The sequence below is a fragment of the Cucurbita pepo genome, chromosome 4 (assembly GCF_057944985.1).
Source record: "Cucurbita pepo subsp. pepo isolate OVF chromosome 4, ASM5794498v1, whole genome shotgun sequence".
NCBI lineage: Eukaryota > Viridiplantae > Streptophyta > Magnoliopsida > Cucurbitales > Cucurbitaceae > Cucurbita > Cucurbita pepo.
Window position 1 is genome coordinate 10,972,787 of NC_141801.1, and position 20,597 is coordinate 10,993,383.

Consider the following 20,597-nt stretch of genomic DNA (forward strand, 5'->3'; position numbering starts at 1 on the left):
TTTGTTATAATAAAATTATGTTTGAATCAGTATAAAAAATATGAGGAGCAGCCATATGAGTTACCTTAACTTATCTGTAGCCATGATGGAGCAAAAGGTTTGCACATCCGACCTCCTCCTTGTATGGTATTGATCACATCTACTGCAGCAATTTATCTAGTTTTAAATTTCAAGAGCACATATTCCTATATCATAACTAGCTTGTACTGTTCAATTGGATTCACAAAGAATGGCAACGTCACTAGTTCAGATCTCTCAACACTGAGAGTCATCTCTAGTAACTTGCATAAACCAAGATCAACAGTAAATAAGGCCTTGCACAAAATGCCCAGTTCATTCAACAAAAAGGAGCTTCAAAATTACAGGGGAGCGAATGGGAACGACAAGGCATTTGCAGAACAACCAACTGAACTTACAAGAACATGACCAAAACTGTTACGGTTGAGAAGTTGAGGTCTGTTGGCTGGAAATCTCTGGTGTGGAAGGAGTGCCCTCTTGTTTATCAGCAGCACAGCTAGGCTCGATAACGGTTCCACCAATCCTGTTCGGAGGCCAATAGCGGAATAATGATCTTCCTATTATATTTTTGGCTGGCAGTGGACCCCTGAACAATTTGGTATAGGTAGTAGCTAGCTATCAAGCACAAGAAACAAAAAAACTCGAAGACAAGCACATAGAAGAAGTCTAGAATGGTAGAATGTGTCAAGATCGTTGGTTATTTGAACAAAAGTCTTTTACTTAAATACACATCTTTTTAAAGTCATCTTAAACCCAGTATTAGTGAAGTGATGAGTGAAGACTTTACCACACATGAGAATCATAGCTGTTATTGCGATTATCGCCCATCACAAACACCGAGTTTTCTGGCACTTCCTGCATCAAAATAAGAATGAAAGAGATGTAATGTTTAACCATGCTTGATATAGATTTCACAAAGTTAAGGAAAAGCAATCTCTCTTTCATTCAACCAAAAAGAAAAACGATCACAGCTTGTACTCAATTCTTGTGTGTTCATAATTTTGGTAGGAAAATCTTAGAAAGATGCGAAACCGATGCAGAAAACAGAAAGAACTACTTACAACCGGAGTCATGTCGTATGATGGTGGTTCAAGGATAAACTTTTCGTCTCTCTCGACCCCATTGACAATAAGTTTTCCCTTCCGGACCTGCAATCAGTGAATGTTCCAAGTGAAGAGTGAAGCTGTTTCTTGAGCTTGAAAACACAAATGAAAGCTGGAGATTACGACCATAAAACTTTTAACTAAAGTTGTGCAAGAAAATTAGATCTTCTGATAGATTCGGTTATTTACATTTTTGAATCCTGCAATATCATTGAAAAACAGGTAGATGTCTGTTCTTGATGATCTAAATCAATGGCTCCATTACACATATCAGATAATGATACAAACAAAAACGTTCTCGTTAGAAAATCTGACCTCCACAGTATCACCTCCTTTAGCAACAACTCTTTTAATGAAGACATCTTCATCTGTATATCCTACTTCCTGAAGCACTGGTGGGCTTTTAAATATCACGATATCGTTAGCACAAGGCTTTCTGAAATAGTATGTGACCTGAAAAGAAACAAGAATCATGATTCACAACACCCGAAATTTCATACACAGAATAGAAATCATAGATCTTATCCCTTTATTTCAAAGCTTAGTTGAATCCAAGAATTTGGGATCCAGGCAATTTTAACTATGAATATCATATCCCAATCTGTATAATTTTTTCTAATAACCGTGAAGAACAGTTGAATAATACGATTAAGAACAATGAACAAGATTTCTACCTTCTCTGCTACAAGTCGATCCCCAACATCAAAGGTAGGATACATTGATAGCGACGGAATGTACCTCGGTTCTGCAATAAACGTCCTGAAGGCAAGAGATATTGCAATGGCTGCAAGGACCGTTTTGGCGTCGTCCGAAGTTAAATTCAACCATTCCGGCAGAAACCCAGAAGAACCCTTTTGCTTATCCACCTTCCCATTATCATCACTTCCATCGCCGCCTTCACCTCCATCACCGCCGCCACTGGAGTCCAAAACTGACCTAGTTTTCTCGTCAGAATCATTAACAGCACTACAGTAACCCCTCTTCCAGTGGGCTCCATCGTTTGGAGGCTTAAAGGGTAGAAAACTACTGCTTCGGGATTGAATACGCAATTGACTGAGAGTTACAGAAGGGGAAATAGAGCGATTGGCGAAGTGGGCATGTGCGAATTTTGGGGAAATGGCATTTGAATGAATTGGGGGATTAGAACTGTTACCGGGTTTTGAGAGGCGCGCACGTTGTAGAGAAGGGTTGTCAAAAGAAGATACTGACGAGAGGAGATGAAGAGATGGCATCCTCTGTGGCAGAATTGCGCCTCTGTGATGAATTTCAAATTCAAGCTGTTGGGGTTCCAATTGGGAATGTTTTTCTTCGTAGACGGAGCGGATTAGATGTGAATATATTGATCTTTCTAAACACCATATAAATATTGGAAAGTTTGGAACTTTTATTAGAAAAACACTTCTCTAATAGATTTTGGAGTAATAATTTCTCGACAAGATTCAAATCTACATTATCTTAACAACCCAATAAAGGGTTTTTTGGAAGTTCTTGATCCGAGTTCATAATAGGTTAACACAAAATCAACTCCAGATTTCACTGTGCTCTTGAGAATTCGAATAACAATGTAGGAAGTGGAAGATATATTATCAGGATAGCAATTTACATGGTTATGTAGTTTGGGTTTTGGTCCTCAACAATGAATTTACATCATTTATATGAATTACACAAAGTGATCCCAACGAAGAAAAAATGAACAAGAAGTTGTAATGCTTGGCCATTTATAGTTTCAGATAGCAAGCACCATCACTCTTCATCAACTTTTTCGAATCAGATTCATGTAACAGCTGGTCGTCTGCTCATCGTCGCTAATGGATGTACATCATTCTGCAAGGTGTAGTGGTATGCTGCCTCCATATCCAAAACTGGGTATGGTTCTGGTTTCTGCATACAATCAGTGGACGAAAGCGACGTGCCCGACAAACGAGCATCGACGTAGAGGTGCTCCGTGGACTTCCAGATGGAACTTCTATTCCTTTTGGGAGTGTCCTGCTTCTTGTTTGGGAATAAGATCCATTTCCATTGGATATGATTACTACTCCTGGTTGGAGGATATCATCTGAACTCTTCGCTGGAGTATCATTGCCCTCCATTCGCTCGGCGATGGCTTCTTTATCCATACCGATTGAGCGCCAAGCTTCAGAAACGAGCTTGAGAGTGCTGTCTTGAGGAACGACACCCTTTTCTTCCATAATGTGAAGGATGTCTTCTGCTCTCCATGGCTGTTTTGCTTCTCCATAGCCCCATATTAAGGTCTCAAAAGTTTTCAAATTGGGGGAGACATTCATGTTACACATACGCTCAAAAGCCCTCCATGCCTTCTCCATTTTACCTGCAGTGCACCAACCACTAATGATAGTTGTGAAAATCACGACATTCGGTCTCACCCCGTATTTGCTCATGGAGTTCAGCAGGGACTCGGCCTTAGCAGGCTCGCCAGCACGGACAAACCCTTTTGCAAGAATACTGAAAGCATGGATGTCAGGTTCAATGCCAGATTTCACCATGTCATCAAAGATTTCTTGGCATTTGTCCATACGTGCAGCTGAGCTCCAACCATTCATAATGGTGCTAAATGTTATCACATCTGGTTTTATCCCAAAATCTTCCATCATTGTCAATGCCTGCTCAAGTTTATATTCATTATCCATGTGATCAATCAACACTTCAGGAGAAATAATAATGAAGAAAGATTGTTTGCCAACATGGTGGGAATTCGGCAATCACACGAAATAGATGCGAAAAATGAACAATGAAAAGATGAAAAATATTGTACCTCATCAACTCCATCTGAGTCCTCGATATCTAGGAACCCCTTGATAAGAGAGTTGAAAATAACAAGGTTTGGGCGTATACTGAGATCCTTCATTCGATACACGACCCTCAGAGCCTCGACCAAGTTCCCCTGTTCGCAATAACCACTTACAATTATTCCACACGTTCTCTCGTTGGGATTTACCTTGTTGTGATGCATCTCCTCTATTATACTTTCTGCCTCGCTAGTCTTCCCATCCTGAGCATATGCCTTTGCCAGTGTATTATATGTGACAACATCAGGTTGAACTCCAGATGCGATCATCTTCTGCACTACATTCCATGCCTCCTTTATATTGTTCTTCTTACACCAAGCTCCAACAAGGATATTATAAGTCCGGTTATTGGGTTTCAGATTCGTTGTCCTCATCATCAACTCTAATAACTTCATAGATTCTTCGGGTTTACGAGCAAGTCCGTAGCCTTTGATGAGTGTATTAAAAGTGCTAGTTGTTGGCTTACATCCACTTTCCTTCATTTTCTGAAAAGTTTCCATGGCCTCTTCTAAATTGCCAGATTCAGAAAAGGCATTGATTATGGCATTGAAGAGTATGGAATCAGGTTTAATGCCATTTTTTTCGATTTCCGAAAGAAGTCTGGAAATGGCCTTGAAATGCTTCTGCCGAGTCAAAGCAGCTACAAGAGCTGTGTATGTCACAGTAGTTGGCCTGTGTCCTTGTTCAACTAAACTATCGAAAATGAATTGAGCTTCTTGAGGTTTCCCCTTTTCAACCAAGATGTTCATTAGCTTCGTTCTTGAACGTACTATTCGGCAACTTTTGTTACTCAAACAGAGAAGACAATGGGATTGAACTTGCGAATCAACTGGAGTTGAAACTAACTTTACTTGGTTCTTGTGGAGATATGATTCCTACAAAGTTCAAAAGTACAAATTTCAACAAACTAAAGGATACTATGAACCTATGTTCATAATATAGTAAACATAAGGTCCAGGTCACTAGGGATGACTACAGATGTGCTTAGAAAGCACTATTGAGTGAAATATGAGGAAAACATCCATTCAATACATTTCCAGAAAGCCCTTTGAAATGTTTTTTCTGAAGTGTTCTCTAGACATAATGTTCATATAATCTAGCAATTTGTTGTGTAAATCAGATGGAAGGACCAAGTTTAGTAAAAGAAGCATCTGATTTAGCATGCATAGCCAACCAAGTAGATGTTAAGGCAGTGAACATGATGATTATACGGTCAAGACAGTGAAATGCACAACAATTTGTTCTATCATTGACAGTTAGTCATACGTATAGCCAATAAAACATCACAACAATTCAAGTGTCTGCCACAATACCATTTTTGGTGATGCTTGAGAAAGATTTTTGCTTGCTATCGTTCCCTCTTTATGAACACCCATGAAAACACTCAAGTTTTTGCTGGATCAGACTCTCCGAGTTCTGCTCGATCCTACTCGTCAAACTAGCCTCAAAGAAAATCAATACCCACCAAATCCCAACATATTACAACATTGTCTTTCACTGCCTCTGAATATGTGAAGATGACTGGAGAAGAAGCTCGTCCAATATGAATTCTACAGACAAAACACCAAAGAAAATCAAGAACCAAGTGCAAAGCAACCGAATCCCAAATGGGATTTGTTTATATCCAAACGACAATTAAAATCAAAATCCAGTTCAGTTCAAATTCTTCCATCCCCAGCCATATTCTTCAAAAAACACGCATCCAAAAGTTAAATTCAAAACCCCCAACCGAGAATCTGTATCCAGTTCAATCAAATTGATGACCAAAAACACCAGGAAGTAAATTCAAATCACACCCGTCTAGGTTCTGGGAAGTGGGTCATAATTGAATTGGTTCAATTAAGGAGCTAAAGAAGAGGAGGATGTACCTCTTCAGATGCGCAGCTGCAAAAGTAGGAGCGGACGACGGTGGTGTATTTGCATGGATGGAAGTTGCATGAAAGGCAAGCACCAGGAGCAGCCGCTCCATGTAGACGAGGCAGTGTTGTTTTCTAGTGGCCAAAGTTTGTGTTGTGAAATCCATTAAGATTCTTATCCACAGATTTTATCATTTTCGGATTTCTGGACGCTTTTTTGAGGCTGTCAAAAAATTAAATTAAATTAGAGTCGAATGGATGATAGGAAGTAGGGGTGGCCACGGTAGCATTTATACACAAGAATCTTTTATTTATTTATTTGTTATTTAATTTGAAAAAAAAAAAAAAAAGAAAAAAAAAAAAGGGATGGGGATGACCATTTTATTAAATTTTATTATAATATCAAGTATCCCTTTTCGATTATTGAATGAAATCATTTTTTTTAATATTTTATGTTGTGCTTGAACTTTTTGGTACATACAATTTTGGTTTTTTTTCCCCTTATTTTATTGATGGCTCTTAATTATTTGGATTTTCAATTTTAAATGGATGAGAAATTTCATTGAATTTTATTGCTGAGCTCTTATTTGTTAAACTATAATTCTTGAAATGTTAGTTTAGCAAGCATAATTATTACTACATACCCTGATTTTCAATTTTAAAAAACAAACTGAAAATTTAGAACTCAAGACATTTTTTTTTTTTTAAAAAAAAAAGAAGACTATCAAATATGCCCTTAGTTTTCAACAGCTAGTGACAAATTCGCATGAGTTACAGTTACCCTTTTTCAATGCGAATGCTATGCAAGCTTTGGCCATTTGTTCGTGGAATGGTCGAGCTTGTGTGCAGAAACTGGCATCTACTACATGAATGAACTATGACCTCCACCGAATGGTACCCGTGGTTTGAACTCCGCAGATGCCATCAACCATGGACAATGGCTGAACTTGATACTCTGAAAGAACCACCAGACAAAGGAAATGATATCAGAATGATAGATATGCATGTCTTTGTAAAACTACCAATTATAAAGTTCAGAATGTGTACGTTAGGAACTTGGAACATGGTAATGGTGTTTCTTCTTTAATATGATCGCTCAAATTTATGCAATTCCTCTACTCTCTCTAGTTCTACTTTTCAGAACAATTGATGATATATGAATTAGGCAGTCTAAATTGTTCTAAGGCACAAGTCAAGGACTGGATCTTTTCCAATTCTATTGAATTGGAAGGATCCAATCCCTTTGAACGTGTAGTTTGCAGTTTATCATGTAGTTGTAAAATGTATACGTACTGGAATACTTAGAAGCAGCCCTTTTTGATTGACCAGTACAGGAAGGCTTTTTCTTGCAGCAACTGGAATCAATTTCAACAGCACTAATGCTTTTCTAGCCGACGAGCTGGCATACTTCAAACATCTACTCGCATTCTCCATGGTCTGCTCCTTCGAACTGGCTGAAGTGTCTCTTTGATCATGAAAATTCTTCACCGTGCACTCAGACAACTTGGATAGATAAAGCCAATCGGATTCGGTCATGTGCCGCACCTCTAATTCCATATCACAGCCTAACGCACAGGACTTGTAAATTGTGTTGCAACTAGCCGCATCAGAAATAGAATTATCTTCATTTGCATCCTTTACTTTCCATGTGATAAAGAACCTGTTCATATAGTTACATATCTGCCCCGACTTAAGCAGTCCACTGGATAAAGTACTTACAGAGTGTGAACCATGCTTCGATTCATAACCAGAAGTGATTTTTGGTTCTGATTTGAAGAGTTTGGTTTCTTGTATCTGCAGTGATACAATGATCCTATAGGTTGATTCACTTAGGATGTTTAACCTTTTTGCTTCATCTAGAACAGATTCAGGTGTTGTATCCAAGAAATGCACATCTGAAGCTTTAGGAATGAAGTGTTCTAAATACGATTTCCCATCATTAATGATTTGTTCTAATCCACCAGAAATATCGTGCCTCTCTTCTTTATACGAAGGGACATGGAAAACTTCTACTGCGGAAGGCAAGGGGCAATCCACGGAACAAGAAACTATGCACCTGGTGCCCTTGGATCCAGGAGCTGGACAAATGTAGCACCCAGCTGCTGTCAGTGAGGTCTGCATGGGTTTTTGATAATGAATAAGAATCCAAGGAATAGAGGAAATCGATTAATTACATAAACAGAATTAAACAAAGTACCCCTTGAAAATTAATGAAAATTGGAGAAAAAGGTTATTGATGCACAATGATATATAACAGGCCAACCCCCTTGCATTTGTAAATAAATGTGCAATAGAACTACACAGATCATGCTTAATACTCAATTAACTGAACTTCATGAGTATGGTATTAAATAAGAATACTTGATGTAGCCAAAAAGTACACAAGGAAAAAGACTGATTATTGGGCCGGCCCTTCAGGTTGATGTCTATTTTAATTCTTTAAATTTTAAAAATCTACAAAGTTCATGTAGTGTTCTCCTCGACAAACAAGGCTGAAACTTTGGTAGATGTACTCGTGCTATGAAGTTATCATTTTACACATATAGTTCGCTTCAACACACAGTCCCAAGAAACATTTAGATTTCTTAACTCCATAAAAGTACACAAGGCAAGAGTTTGACAAAGCTGAAGCCCGATGGTATGCCAAAAAACATTCATTTACAAGATCATGAAATTTGATTACAAAAATTTAAAAAAATAAATAAATAAAAAGTGATATAGATGCAATGACGAGGTATATTTCAAGCATATTGGAATAAGAACACTAGTAAAATCAAATATGTAAAAAGGGGGAAAAAGAGGTTCTTTCATACGGCAGGTAAAATCAACCACCATTATGACATTCCTTTTCCATCAAGCCTCTGACAGATGCACATGATGACATGTAAATTATGCCTAATTCACTAATAATAAACAATTTCAAATATATTTAGCCATGTACAAATACAGCAAGGACAAATATCTAGAAATAGATATTGATTTGTATTACCCTGCAAGGAACTGTTTGAATGTAGTCTAAAACCAGCTTTGCAGTGCTACCTCTAACAGGTCTGTGCCTTTGAGAGATGAACTGACAATTTTAGATGAACCAACATTTATGCTAATTGGTCAATTGCTCCAAAATAAAAATGAAGATTCTCAATAAAATATTTAACATTTTACCTGTAAAACTAAGGACAAGAACTTCGACAAGCAAATATCTTGAATTTTCAATTGATTGAGAATCTCCAAATTAATAATGGCATATCCCAGCTACAAGAAGCATCATCCAAACCCCCATCCATCAAAACATAATAATATTAAACAAATGGAGGGTACAGAGAGAGAACTGTTGAAAGGAAAACAGAATGAAATTCCTAAAAATTAATGTTGAACTGTAAGATCAGAATACACGCAGACGTAAAGAACACACCCACCTCTGTTATCGTCAAAGTCAAATTTGCCAGGCTTAAACAAGCGTGATCAACAAATAAGCGTGTTTTCCTACAGGCGGAAATAATGGCATGTAGCTCAGACTTGAGAGTACCTGAAACCCAAAAAAATGCTGAGATGAAATCATGAATCTCATAAATAATCATTGAGGAAACCATCTATAGGAAACAAAACAATCCTTGACTATTATATTATAACCTTAACAAACCCGCCAAGGCACCAACGAAATCAGTGGTTTTTCTCTCAGCTGTTTATCTCAGTTTGTAAACTCCTTTAAATATTCAAGACTTTTAATGGGCCATGGTTTCTGTGAAAACAAAGGTCTTTATGGACTCATTATGCTGACACTGTTGTTCGGGCATTGTCTAGGATAGAAATTATGCCAGTTTCTAGATAGGTTGAAAAATGAAAAACGAAAATCATAGTGATATTTTTTTACCTCTAGATGGAGTTAACCTAAATCTTCTTTTTTAAAACTCCTTTTGCTCTCGCTTAGGAGAATATTTTATCTTTCCTTCTAGTACAAGTGCTAATGAAGTCATTCCTTACTTGAATAATAATATGAATAGTGACAACAAAAAGCACCTCATAGATATTAGCTCTCGAGCTACTCACATGATGACATATCTCCTAATGACATCCGAATTCTATTTCGAGCAAACAAGGAACTTCGATTTGTTGGATCTTCAACCCAATCTTGATTAGCACCTTGACATATCTGCAAAGTGCGGAGTAATGTTAACATGAATAGTCTTAGCCAAATGAATGAAAGTGTTCTCTTCATAGATACTTTTATGTGATTTGAACTTTTAACCTTGTACAAGTCATCTTTAGAGAAATCCATTAGTGGTCTCACGAGAAGAATGCCATAATTCTTTGAAACTTCACTGTAGGAATATCGATGCGGGGAGAAAATCTGAGAAGTGAAAGGCATGCCAGCAAGTCCAAGCACGCCACTACTGCGAGATAACCTCAGAATGAATAACTCAGCCTGCATTGTGTCTCAGCAATCACTATATTTCTAGCATCTGTAACAAGCTTGCAGCATAGCAACTAATTCAGTTTATAACAATCCTAAAGAATAAAGTTACGGTACAAGCTATAGGAAACATGCAAATTCTAAGATTGGGGGAATGGGACACTTTTTGTCAACTAATAAGGCAAGAGCTTCAGTTGAAAATGCACGCAGCATGCTTGATAAGAGGATTTAACCTGGTCATCAGCATGATGTGCAACAAGTATCACTCCAATTTTGTGTTGGACACAAACTTTCTGCAACATTTGATATCTGAAATTAAAGCAAATTCATTCATTAAAATCACAAATTAGTGAATCATTATGGCAGCAAGCTATCAGTATAAGTTAGCTCATACTAAAAGCAAAGCCGAGAACAACAATCTTCACAACAGAAATTTAGCATATTTTGAAGAACGGCAAACTACCTCATATCACGAGCTGCTTCTTGCAAATGGCCCTGCTTTGGTTTACCATCTAACCAATCACAAGACGCAATCTCGCATCTGATGCCTACACAAGTAATATGCGAACTGAACATATCAGAAACTTGGATTGAACTGATTTATCATAATGAAGAAAAGCTGACAAATAATACACGTGCAGAGTTGTTGTACCCATTTGAGTAACTCGATTCCGCACAACATTTGCCTCGTCTCTGCTCTCAGCACGAAGCCCGTGATCCACGACTATTGCCAGGAGCCCATCGATAAACGTGCTACTCTTACCAGTGGCATTCAGGCTATCCATTTTCCAACCCGCCATAAGAACACAAAGAGCCATGCTATCGGGCCCTCCACTTACTCCCAGAGCTGAAATTGAATCAGATAATGAACGCTAATGCCGGAAGTTCGGGTTTTCAGTTTAAAATTGGAAGCCAGTATTATTATTTTCCACTTCAACTCTTGGTTACTTTCAAAGAAAACCTAGTGCTGTTTCAACTTTAAGTAAAACAAAATGCATGAGGGGAAAATGAAATAACCACACCAGTTCGTCAAACAAAATGCTAGCAATAAGCTACAAACAACTCTTCCTTCCTGCGTAAATCTCGAACAAAAACCTGACCTATACGGTGGTGCGGTTTGAGTCCAGCCATATCCATGCGCTTGGAGAAAGCTTCCCTGTACTTGCACAGGTCGATTGGCTCTTGCAAAGAAGAATACCTGCAGAAACAGCGACACAGAGGAAGAAGACGAAGACGTGGTAGCATGAAGGGGAATTGGAATCTTGGCGATGAAAATTTAGATTTGGAAGATAAGAGGAAGAACGAGTGGCTTGTTCCCGATTGCGCCCTCGGGATTAGGCTCTGCGCCATGGCTTGCAACTCTCCCAGTATACTCTCTATCGTGTCGCCCCTCGTCAGGAGCTGGATTTAGAGGGAACTTCCTCCCCACGGCGGGTTTATCTGCCCAAATTTAAAATATTTCAAGTACCCACACTTTGACTATATAAATCTTGTTTTTTTTCTTTTTAATTATATTTTAAAAACTAAATTAATAAAATTATATTTCTCTAAATTATATTTCCACAGTCTTGCTAGCTAGCTCTAATATTACAAACCCATCGTTAATAAATATTATTAATTTTGGCCCGTTACATATCATTGTTAGCCTCGCAATTGAGAGAGATTTCCACACCCCTCTCCAAGATCAAAGAAGGTACACGGTTTTCTAGACAAATTGGGTGCAACATTTTTGTGTTCTTTGACGATGACACAAGAAGCTGGTGGATTCCAGCTACTGGAGCTGCAAATATTGGTGCACTAAATGATCCATATGGTTACTAATTGCTATTGGCTATACAATCGCCCAAACAACAAATAAAAGAATCGAAGTCCATCTCATAACTTGTTTTCTGTGGACAAAATATAATCCAATCTTTGATCCGAACGCTCTTCCATTTTACGAACCACACTACAGATGAAAGAATATCCCTATAATCCAAATAAACACAGAAAAAAGTGTTGTAGTTTGTACACATTACAGAAATGAAGCATCTTTGCTTCACCATCATCACGAGCTTCCACTAAATCAATCCTCCACTTTCTTTCTTCATCGTTCTCGTCTCCATTTCCCTCGTTGTTTGCCCATCGCCACTCGACCCAGATGGGTACAGCCCATACTCGCTCGTCGGCTCGCTGTACTCGCTGCCGTACTCCTGGCTCGCCAACGCCATCTTCCTAAACTTCTTCAGATCCTCGTTGTACTGAGCCGTGTCGTAGTCGGAGCTTCCATAAGAACTGTACACAGTGCTATGTCCAGGTCGGATTCCTTCGTTCAGATCAGAAAGCGAGGCTTCTCCTTCAAGAGCATGAACCACTTGACTCATCCGTGGTCGACGCCTAGCCGAATGACGCACACAGGCCGCAGCGCAAGCAACCATGCGCGCCATCTCGTTGTGGTCGTGGTTATCTCGCAGCTTTGGATCTACCAAACCGTCGTAGTTTCCATTTTCTGTTGCCCGAAGTAGTAATGGCCTTGCCTGAAATTGACAAGATGGGTTGATTTAGTTTTTCAACGTCTGAATTGGGTTTGCAGAGATGCTGAATTTGAACAGAATTCGGTAATGGGCTTACCCAATCGAGCAATCCATCGTCCATGAATGATTGAGTTGGATCAACAGGTCTGCGTCCAGTAATCAACTCCAGAAGCATTACTCCATAGGAGAACACATCTGATTTCTCAGTTAGTTTCCCACTTGAAGCGTATTCAGGAGCAAGATACCTGGCATAGCATGATATCAAATTCATGAGTTCAGAAATATGAATTTGTCAAGAAATGGTTCCAAAGGGTATTAACATACCCGAAAGTTCCCATGACTCGAGTTGAAACATGGGTATTAACATCAGAAGACAACTTGGCAAGCCCAAAATCTGCAACCTGGAAAAAGATATCAGGAACAACCCCATTTGAGTCTCTTTATAGATTCAAATTCAAGAATTTAGAAAGCTCCCATTATTACCTTTGCTTCGAATTTGAGATCCAAAAGTATGTTTGCTGCTTTGATGTCACGATGAATGATCTTAGGATTACCTGAGCATTGCATCAGAAGTAAATGATAAGGCTTCAAAACGTGAAAATTGAAGAAACCCAGAAGAGATCTGGTCACGAACACTATATATACTTACAGTCCTCATGAAGGTAGGCCAATCCCTTGGCAGATCCCAAAGCGATTTTGAGCCTGGTTGGCCAATCCATGGTAGGTCGTCCTTTCCCTGAAAGTTAAGAGCGTCAAGATCATGAAGTGATAGCAAAAGGGTGGATTGGATTGAGGTTTATTACAGACCGTGCAAGTGAAACTCCAATGTGTTGTTGGGAACGAATTCATAAACCAGCAATCTTTGGGAGCCAGTGATGCAATATCCGACCAAAGAAACAAGATGCCTATGATGAACTCGGCTGATGATTTCAACTTCTGCTTGGAATTCACGCTCCCCTTGTCCGCTTCCAGCTTTAAGTTGTTTCACTGCCACTTCCTTTCCGTTAGGAAGAACTCCTTTATGCACATAACCAAACCCACCTTGTCCGAGGAGATTGGCTTCTGAAAACCCATCTGTCGCCATTGCTAATTCTTCGTAAGTGAAACTGCTCTGTGAGAACCCCAAGGGAACAGAAGATGGAGCTGGAGCCAACGAATTTTCAGACCCTGAATAATTAGATCCAGACCCTCCGCTACTGTTTATAATCGGGGGTGACGGCGGTGGCCGTGATGCTGGCGGAGGAGACGGCTTTGGTACTGCCCCCGCGATATGATCCCCTGGCGGCGGCGGATGTGATTGCCAATGGTGCTGTTGGGGACCGTATGGGCCGTCTGAAATTCATTTGTTTCATAAAACTTGATGTCAAATTCGACAATTAATTTAGGGATTAGTTGAGAAATTTGTGTGGGTTGAGGGTTCTCACCTTTAAACGCCGCCGGTGGCGCAGGCGGATGCGGTGGCCGGTAGTACGCCTCCTCGTCGCGTCTCCTCTTCTTTCTTAGATAAAAACACATAGCAATCAACGCTACAACCACCACCACCACTCCAACGGCAACCCCAGACACAAGTCCCGCCGAAACTCCCGACGATGTTGAGGGAGACGGCGCCGTTTCCGACGGTGGAGCCTGATTCCCTCCAGGATTCACAGGTGTACTAGAATTGGATGGCGGCGTCGGACTCGGAAGTTGCGGTGGCGCTGTCGAGTCGGTAGGCGGCGGCGGGGGAGAGCTCGAAGGCACGTCCGGCGGGGAAGGAGAAGAAGTAGGCGGAGATGGAGTGGTACTGTTCGGAGGCGGCGGCGATGAAGCAGGAGGAGGTGGTGAGAGAGATGGAGATGCTGGAGGTGGTGCATCCGTGGTCGGTGGTGGGGGTGAGGTCGAGTTAGTCCCCGGCGGCGAGATGGGAGCAGGAGACGACATTTTCGCCCAAAATTTCAGTCCCAGAGAGAAGCAGAAATCGAAAACAATGAAATGGGTCTTGGTTATATAAGGAAAAACACTCTATTCAAGAAGATTGAAAATCCCTGCTCTGCAACTGGAAGTAGAAGAAGATAACAATGGCGGAATTTGCAGTATACCAAACAAATTACCAATACATGATGTATAATTGCTTTGCACATAATCTGCAATGTGTGAGCTGTCGACGTCAACACAAAAATATAAAAAATTAAAAAATAATAATAATAATAATGCCGCCAGTTTCTCCGCTTAATTCTCCTTTCCTTTCTCATTGGATTATTAATTCTTTATTTATTTCCCAACGGAACTCCAGCCCGCAACTGGGATATCGTAATTGGTCGAATTTGGGTTCTGTCCAGCTGTCAACCATTGACTTTTTAATACCTCAGTCAATTCTCGGAATCTTAACTTTTTTAATACTTTTCCTTTAATTTTTACAAATTAGGATTTTAATTTTGAAAATCTTGAGAAATAGTGGCAAATTAAAATCATTATCAATACAACTGCTTTTTTATTTTTTATTTTTTATTTTATTCTCTTGATCATAATTAAAATTGGAAAGGTGATCAAGGATAATTTAATATTATTTTATGTAATTAAATATGCATGTGCCTGCCTAAACCCTACACTTTTTTCTTTTCCTTTTTTTTTTTCATCGAATAATTGTATTGTATGAAATGACTACCCTCAATTTTGGAAATATTAACTAATAATTTCTGAAGCATATAAATTCGTGCATTAATTATACACAATGCATGTGAAGTGTCTGTGATAGAGATAAATTTTATTAGTAATACAGGAAATTGTATTAAACATCGTTCAACCACCTCGACATGTCGGAAGGCGAAATTTGGAATTTGTTCCCTATTCGATAATATGTCATTGACATCTGTACACGTGGACGACATTCCCGGATTTCCATAGAAATGGTTTGTTCGTCTGAAGAGATGGGCTTGGGTCCAAAGGGATGGCTTGGAGGCTGGCAGGTGGCCAACGCCAGGTCAGATTTGGTAAAAATAGATATTATTGAGAATTTGTTCAGAAATATGGTATAAAAAAAACGGAATCATCTCATTTTCGTCCATTGATTTCGTTCCACGTGGGCGGTTCATCCCTCTCATCATCTTATTCCTGACAATGACAATTCAAATTTTTCGTCCATTTCAATTTCGAAACCTAAGCAACTGCGGGATGTGGATGGCAAAACAGAACAGAACAGAGAAAAACAGAGCAAAACAGAGCAAAACAGAGCAAAACATTTGACTTGACACAGTCCAGCAGCGCACACAGAGTGAAAAATGAAAGCTGAGGGCTGTTAGAAAAGCCACAAACTTTACTCAAATTCTTGTAAACTTTTTACACGCTATATTTCAATACAGATCAGTCCATTCAACTACACAAATAAATAGGCTTCGTGAGGCCATCTTCAGAGCTTTGCGGTTAGGCAGTCAATACATTTGCTATTGGATGTGAGGTTGGTTTTTCTTAGTATAATGTAATTGGGGAGATAATCAAGTTCCGGGAAGAGTGGTGCTTGTGGTAGAGAGAATTATGAAGGCACAAACCACCGAAAGGGAGAACACAGACACCCAGGTGTTCTCTGTGTACATCTCCATTGCATCAGTGAAGGAGAAACGGGTGCGATTTTCGGCCCAGTTTCGGATTCTGTCTGCCTCCGCTGCATAAAGAGCCTTCCCCTTATCGTCAAACCACCGACCTCGTCGCAGCCAAGCCGTGACCAGAGCTAATAAGATTCTTGGAGGAGTCAAGTAGTTGATGGCTTTCCCTGTTCCTTTTACAACCCGCATTCGAGGAACTAATGTTCTAGCCACCGTTTCAGGAAGCTCGCAAATGATATTGAACATCTGTTTGTTTCTCACAGTTGAACCACTGTATGCAAGGCAGAAAAATGTATATGAACCAAGTATTACACAAGCTCAGAAATTTATTGGAAGAGGGCAAGATTGAAAACGTTGATGTAATTTATCTATGCATATAAGAAGAAACTTGATTCACCTAAGAAGGAGATCTGTCAAAACCATGCCAGGTGATGCAGTATGTACTCCTACATTGGACCGCTTGCATTCTTTCAAAAGAGATGATTGAAGCTGTCTAAGACCACATTTTGTCGATCCATACCTACACGACGTTCAGTAAACTAAATGGCGTAAACACCAAAAACGACCAATGATTTCATAGACACAAGAACACGACTGGTTTGACGAGTTCAAAACATACAAAACCACATTTACATTTGTGAGTATGCAATGAACTTACACAGCCGTCAAAGGAGTACTTGAACCTCCAGAGCCGGCACCATCCATGTTAAAAATGTGTCCTCCTTTAGCCTGATTTCTCATTACACGCATGGCTTCTCGAGTACAAAGAAGGGAACCGACGAGGTTTGTTGAGAGGATCTACAAAATAACCAGTGTGTGAACTTAAATCAACCTATAAGTCAAGACATCAAATTTTCATAGGCATCATAAACCATCTATAAATCAAAAAGGACAGGACTTCAGTTGAGTGTGAATGTAAACCCTTCCATTCATACACAAGGCGAGAGCCTAGTTTCAGTATAGAGCTCATATCTATTGGAGAAGATTGTGTTCAGATTCATCAAGACTCGAGAGAAGTAGAGGAATGAAAATCCAGAATTACCAATATAACTTTACCTGAGTAATATCTTCATCTGTGAACTGCAGCAAGGGTCTAAAGCCTTTGTTCGTGCCCGCGTTGTTTATCTGTCCATAATTTGTCACACTAAAAAAATTCAACATCTATTTTTATCCTTGAGCATTTAAAATTTGATGTTTTTGAAAAGGGATCTCTTGTTTTCTGATAGTCAGATCAATTTTATCCCTGAAAGGCATTGAGCCATGAAGGCAGCTACTTTAAGAATGTAAGATCTAATAACCTAAGCCCACCACCGCTAGCAGATATTATCTGCTTTGGCCCGTTATATATCGCCGTCAGCCACACAGTTTTAAAACACGTCTATTAGGGAGAGGTTTCCACACCCTTATAAGTAGTGCTTCGTTCCACCCTCCAAACGGATGAGGGATCTCACATAAAATCTAAACATCATTGTAAGAAATTTCAAGAAAATTAGCATAGTATCTGACGAATCCAGAAACCAAGTTCATTTAAAGCAACATAGTATCTGAAAAATCCAATCTTTTAAGTTCATGACTCACCCAAATGTCAATGGAACCAAGTTCATTTAAAGCAAACTTCGCCAAATTATGAACATCTTCAGGGTCGCAAACATTGCATGTTGTGCCAACAACTTTAGCATGTGTCAGGCTTGTATTGGAAGAACCACTTCTGACCATTAGACCTTTTAAGTTCTCCTCCAGCTCTCTAATAGTCTCTTGAACAGACTCAGGGCTGTCTTACAAAAATCATCGTGCAAGGAAATGGGATGTGAGTAAGTTGTAAAAACATTGAGATACAAGTAACAGAAGTTCTGAAGACCACCTGCGAGAAGCCACAACTACGTGGTCTCCTGAGAGAAGAAACTCTCTGGCTAGTGCTTTCCCCAATCCTCTTGTGCTGCATAGTGAACCATCCATGTGCCGTCATGTACAAATAGAAGAAGATCATACAAGTAAACAATGAAAACTAGGCGAAGTAATTGATCCTACCACCATCTACTGCATTAAAACAAAGACCAGCAGAATCATTTCTGAGCCAATAATGAACTACATTCTTTGCCAGGAGTGTTTACTTACCTTCCAGTTATAACAACGTTGCGTGGACCAGCTCTGCAGTGCTCCTCTAATACCATGTTAGCACCAATCATGGTTCCAATAATAACCCCCCCGAGCCAACTATACCAAATCAGTGTGTTCATATGACTGTCACCACCTTCAAAATTTTCAAGAAACAGAATTCATATTAACATTGATGATTTTTATGAGACGTTTTACAATTAAACAAATGTGGGTTACCTGATAATTGAAACCCAACAGCAAGTACAACACCAGTGCTCATCATTGTAACGATATATCTTCCAATTTGGACTGCAGCCTGTTAAGAAAATAAAGGAGCTACAGTTAGCGATGCTGCTACAGTCTCCAAATTAAGATCAAACCACTCTGGTCCTTCTTGTCCTCCTAGGGTGTACAGCAAATATTATTTTCTTTGGACTTTCCATTTCGAGCTTTTCCTCAAGGTTTTTAAAACGAGTCTACTAGGGAGAAGTTTTCACACTCTTGTAAAAAAAATGATTTGTTCCCCTCTCCAACCGATATGAGATCTTACAATCCACCCCTTCAGAGCCCAGCATCATCCTCTCTTCAATTAATGTGGGATCTCACAATCCACCCCTCAAACCGATGTGGGATCTCACAATCCACCCCTCCAACCAACGTGGGATCTCACAATTCACCCCGCCAACCGATGTGGGATCTCATCTCACAATCCACCCCCTCCAACCAACGTGGGATCTCACAATCCACTCCTACCACCGATGTGGTGTCTCACAGGGGCCCATGAGTATACATGTAAGTGAAAATTTCCAGTTGATGATGAAACATCAAATGTTATAAAAGCTACAACTACAGGCACATTTGCCAAACAAGCCAGCTGATGATAAAGAAACAAACACCAGGGGATTAGCAAAAAAAAGGACCTCAAATTCGTTCTAAACAACTCAATATGACTCATGAAATACATCAAATTCAGAAAAAGTTGAGCAGCATACAGCAATACTCACCGAAGAAAACAAAGCCTCCATATTAGCCATAAGCTTCCCCCGTTCAAAATCCGACCCCAAAAGCAAATTAACCTTACCCAAAACACCAGACCTCAAAAATTTCCAAAACTGAATTTCCTTCTTCGTTGACACCTTTTTTAACCTCGAATCTCCACGACTCCTCCCTTTACGATCCTCCTTCTCATAATCCCCACCATCCTCGCCTCTGAAGGATCTACACTTCCTCAACCTTAATCCACTACGGCTCGTCGACACTCCAACGCCAAACCGGTGGACTCCCCGTCCAAGAGCTCCGATCAAGTGCCCATCTCTAGTACTTGGGCCATCGAAGCTTTGTGGGCACACGTAAAGCTTCGTGAGTGTAGTCATTAATGGAAGATGGAGCTGAAGAAAAAGTGCAAATTCATGAAACAGGATGGCTCCGATTTTTCTGGGAAAAGGGTAACGTTGTTCGAGATTTTTTTGGAAAACTTATATAGAAGAAACAAAATAAGAAACGGGCGGTAACGTTCTAGGTGATCGGAGAAGAAAGGACTGTGATGACCACACGATAAGCAACCTAATCCTTGTACGACAAATATGACACGTGGCGTGGTGGGTCCCTTCCCATGGTCGGCAATTCCAGCTAGATGGAGATTAGTCGCTGAGGAAGGGTGATGGAGCCTTCTACGTATCATGCTTCTGGATCTTGTCTCTAAGTAGTGGCCGATGATTTTTTGTAATAAAATATAATATCACATCCCAAATCAAGAGACGTAACACATACGAGTTACAATGTTTAAATAAATTAAATTAGAATTAGAATTCTTAAACTTCCAAAATTTAAACGATATTATATAAAATTTATTATTCAATTAAATATAAAATTAAAAGTTTATAGATATATTAAATACAATTTTTAAATTAATGTTTATAAGACTAACCGACTGTAAATGCAAATAGTATGGATAAAATCTCGTAATATTACATTAGGCAGACGAGCAAATCTTTGAAATCTTGTGTTCACCCCTTGCGTGCAAGCTAGAAGTTGGCTTAGTTTGTGAGGGTCCCGTGCTTCTCAAAAGTCCTAAAGATTTTGTCCCAAATCAAAAAAAAAAAAAATCAAACATCAATTATTGCAGAAAAAGAAACGTGTAAAAATTAGTATTGTTGTTATTATGCTAAAAGTACATGAATTTAAAAAAAAAAATTGTGTTAAAATGTCATTCCT

General features: G+C 39.4%; 5 protein-coding genes across 8 annotated transcripts; all 5 read right to left on the reverse strand.

Annotated features, from left to right (window-relative positions):
- Positions 1–143: 143 nt before the first annotated feature.
- LOC111792290 (chloroplast processing peptidase) lies at positions 144–2,472 on the reverse strand. Its single transcript, XM_023673664.2, has 5 exons — positions 1,796–2,472; positions 1,437–1,574; positions 1,080–1,166; positions 806–873; positions 144–604 (listed from the first exon to the last, which is right to left on the reverse strand). Exons 1-5 carry the CDS (start codon positions 2,351–2,353, stop codon positions 436–438), a joined length of 1,020 nt encoding a protein of 339 aa, XP_023529432.1. The 5' UTR covers positions 2,354–2,472; the 3' UTR covers positions 144–435.
- A 200-nt stretch (positions 2,473–2,672) lies between these two features.
- Positions 2,673–5,383, reverse strand: LOC111792289 (uncharacterized). Its single transcript, XM_023673663.2, has 3 exons — positions 5,242–5,383; positions 3,895–4,803; positions 2,673–3,742 (listed from the first exon to the last, which is right to left on the reverse strand). Exons 1-3 carry the CDS (start codon positions 5,302–5,304, stop codon positions 2,927–2,929), a joined length of 1,788 nt encoding a protein of 595 aa, XP_023529431.1. The 5' UTR covers positions 5,305–5,383; the 3' UTR covers positions 2,673–2,926.
- Positions 5,244–11,655, reverse strand: RSY3 (Adenine nucleotide alpha hydrolases-like superfamily protein). 4 transcript variants are annotated; one of them, XR_015420538.1, is made up of 13 exons: positions 11,296–11,655; positions 10,848–11,042; positions 10,659–10,743; positions 10,429–10,504; positions 10,031–10,207; positions 9,832–9,934; positions 9,201–9,310; positions 8,947–9,036; positions 8,774–8,854; positions 7,078–7,899; positions 6,566–6,739; positions 5,797–6,007; positions 5,244–5,478 (listed from the first exon to the last, which is right to left on the reverse strand). XR_015420538.1 is itself a non-coding variant. In XM_023673660.2 (11 exons), exons 1-11 carry the CDS (start codon positions 11,543–11,545, stop codon positions 6,647–6,649), a joined length of 2,082 nt encoding a protein of 693 aa, XP_023529428.1. In that variant the 5' UTR covers positions 11,546–11,655; the 3' UTR covers positions 6,342–6,646. The 4 variants fall into 4 exon arrangements, 1 of the variants encoding a protein (XP_023529428.1); XR_015420539.1 differs by lacking the exons at positions 10,848–11,042; positions 11,296–11,655 and having other exon boundaries at positions 10,031–10,244; positions 10,659–10,723; XM_023673660.2 differs by lacking the exons at positions 5,244–5,478; positions 5,797–6,007 and having other exon boundaries at positions 6,342–6,739.
- A 395-nt stretch (positions 11,656–12,050) lies between these two features.
- On the reverse strand, positions 12,051–14,913 carry LOC111792291 (proline-rich receptor-like protein kinase PERK15). The gene is given in 8 exon segments (XM_023673665.2): positions 12,051–12,260; positions 12,262–12,711; positions 12,806–12,953; positions 13,033–13,109; positions 13,192–13,262; positions 13,358–13,444; positions 13,516–14,040; positions 14,133–14,913. Coding segments are annotated over 8 exon segments (1,872 nt in total). The 5' UTR covers positions 14,629–14,913; the 3' UTR covers positions 12,051–12,242.
- A 1,046-nt stretch (positions 14,914–15,959) lies between these two features.
- On the reverse strand, positions 15,960–19,922 carry LOC111792293 (putative chlorophyll(ide) b reductase NYC1, chloroplastic). The gene is made up of 9 exons (XM_023673666.2): positions 19,388–19,922; positions 18,621–18,699; positions 18,402–18,537; positions 18,148–18,222; positions 17,865–18,057; positions 17,343–17,411; positions 16,945–17,084; positions 16,684–16,806; positions 15,960–16,557 (listed from the first exon to the last, which is right to left on the reverse strand). The coding sequence occupies exons 1-9, from the start codon at positions 19,754–19,756 to the stop codon at positions 16,179–16,181; spliced, it is 1,563 nt and encodes a 520-aa protein (XP_023529434.2). The 5' UTR covers positions 19,757–19,922; the 3' UTR covers positions 15,960–16,178.
- Positions 19,923–20,597: the final 675 nt, after the last annotated feature.

What these genes read in the sequence shown, in the direction of transcription:
- LOC111792290 (XM_023673664.2), bottom strand. Translation starts at nt 2,353, where the DNA reads ATGCCATCTCTTCATCTCCTCTCGTCAGTATCTTCTTTTGACAACCCT. An exon ending in AAGGAGGTGATACTGTGGAG is followed by an intron (nt 1,167 to 1,436) that starts GTCAGATTTTCT and finishes CACTGATTGCAG; the next exon opens with GTCCGGAAGGGAAAACTTAT. An exon ending in AGCTATGATTCTCATGTGTG is followed by an intron (nt 605 to 805) that starts GTAAAGTCTTCA and finishes CAAATTGTTCAG; the next exon opens with GGGTCCACTGCCAGCCAAAA.
- LOC111792289 (XM_023673663.2), bottom strand. Translation starts at nt 5,304, where the DNA reads ATGGGTGTTCATAAAGAGGGAACGATAGCAAGCAAAAATCTTTCTCAA. An exon ending in CTCAAGCATCACCAAAAATG is followed by an intron (nt 4,804 to 5,241) that starts GTATTGTGGCAG and finishes TGAACTTTGTAG; the next exon opens with GAATCATATCTCCACAAGAA. An exon ending in ACTCAGATGGAGTTGATGAG is followed by an intron (nt 3,743 to 3,894) that starts GTACAATATTTT and finishes AAACTTGAGCAG; the next exon opens with GCATTGACAATGATGGAAGA.
- RSY3 (XM_023673660.2), bottom strand. Translation starts at nt 11,545, where the DNA reads ATGGCGCAGAGCCTAATCCCGAGGGCGCAATCGGGAACAAGCCACTCG. An exon ending in CACATCATGCTGATGACCAG is followed by an intron (nt 10,208 to 10,428) that starts GTTAAATCCTCT and finishes GACACAATGCAG; the next exon opens with GCTGAGTTATTCATTCTGAG. An exon ending in TTCAAACAGTTCCTTGCAGG is followed by an intron (nt 7,900 to 8,773) that starts GTAATACAAATC and finishes AAACCCATGCAG; the next exon opens with ACCTCACTGACAGCAGCTGG.
- LOC111792293 (XM_023673666.2), bottom strand. Translation starts at nt 19,756, where the DNA reads ATGACTACACTCACGAAGCTTTACGTGTGCCCACAAAGCTTCGATGGC. An exon ending in AACGTTGTTATAACTGGAAG is followed by an intron (nt 18,223 to 18,401) that starts GTAAGTAAACAC and finishes TTCACTATGCAG; the next exon opens with CACAAGAGGATTGGGGAAAG. An exon ending in CAGATGAAGATATTACTCAG is followed by an intron (nt 17,085 to 17,342) that starts GTAAAGTTATAT and finishes GTTATTTTGTAG; the next exon opens with ATCCTCTCAACAAACCTCGT.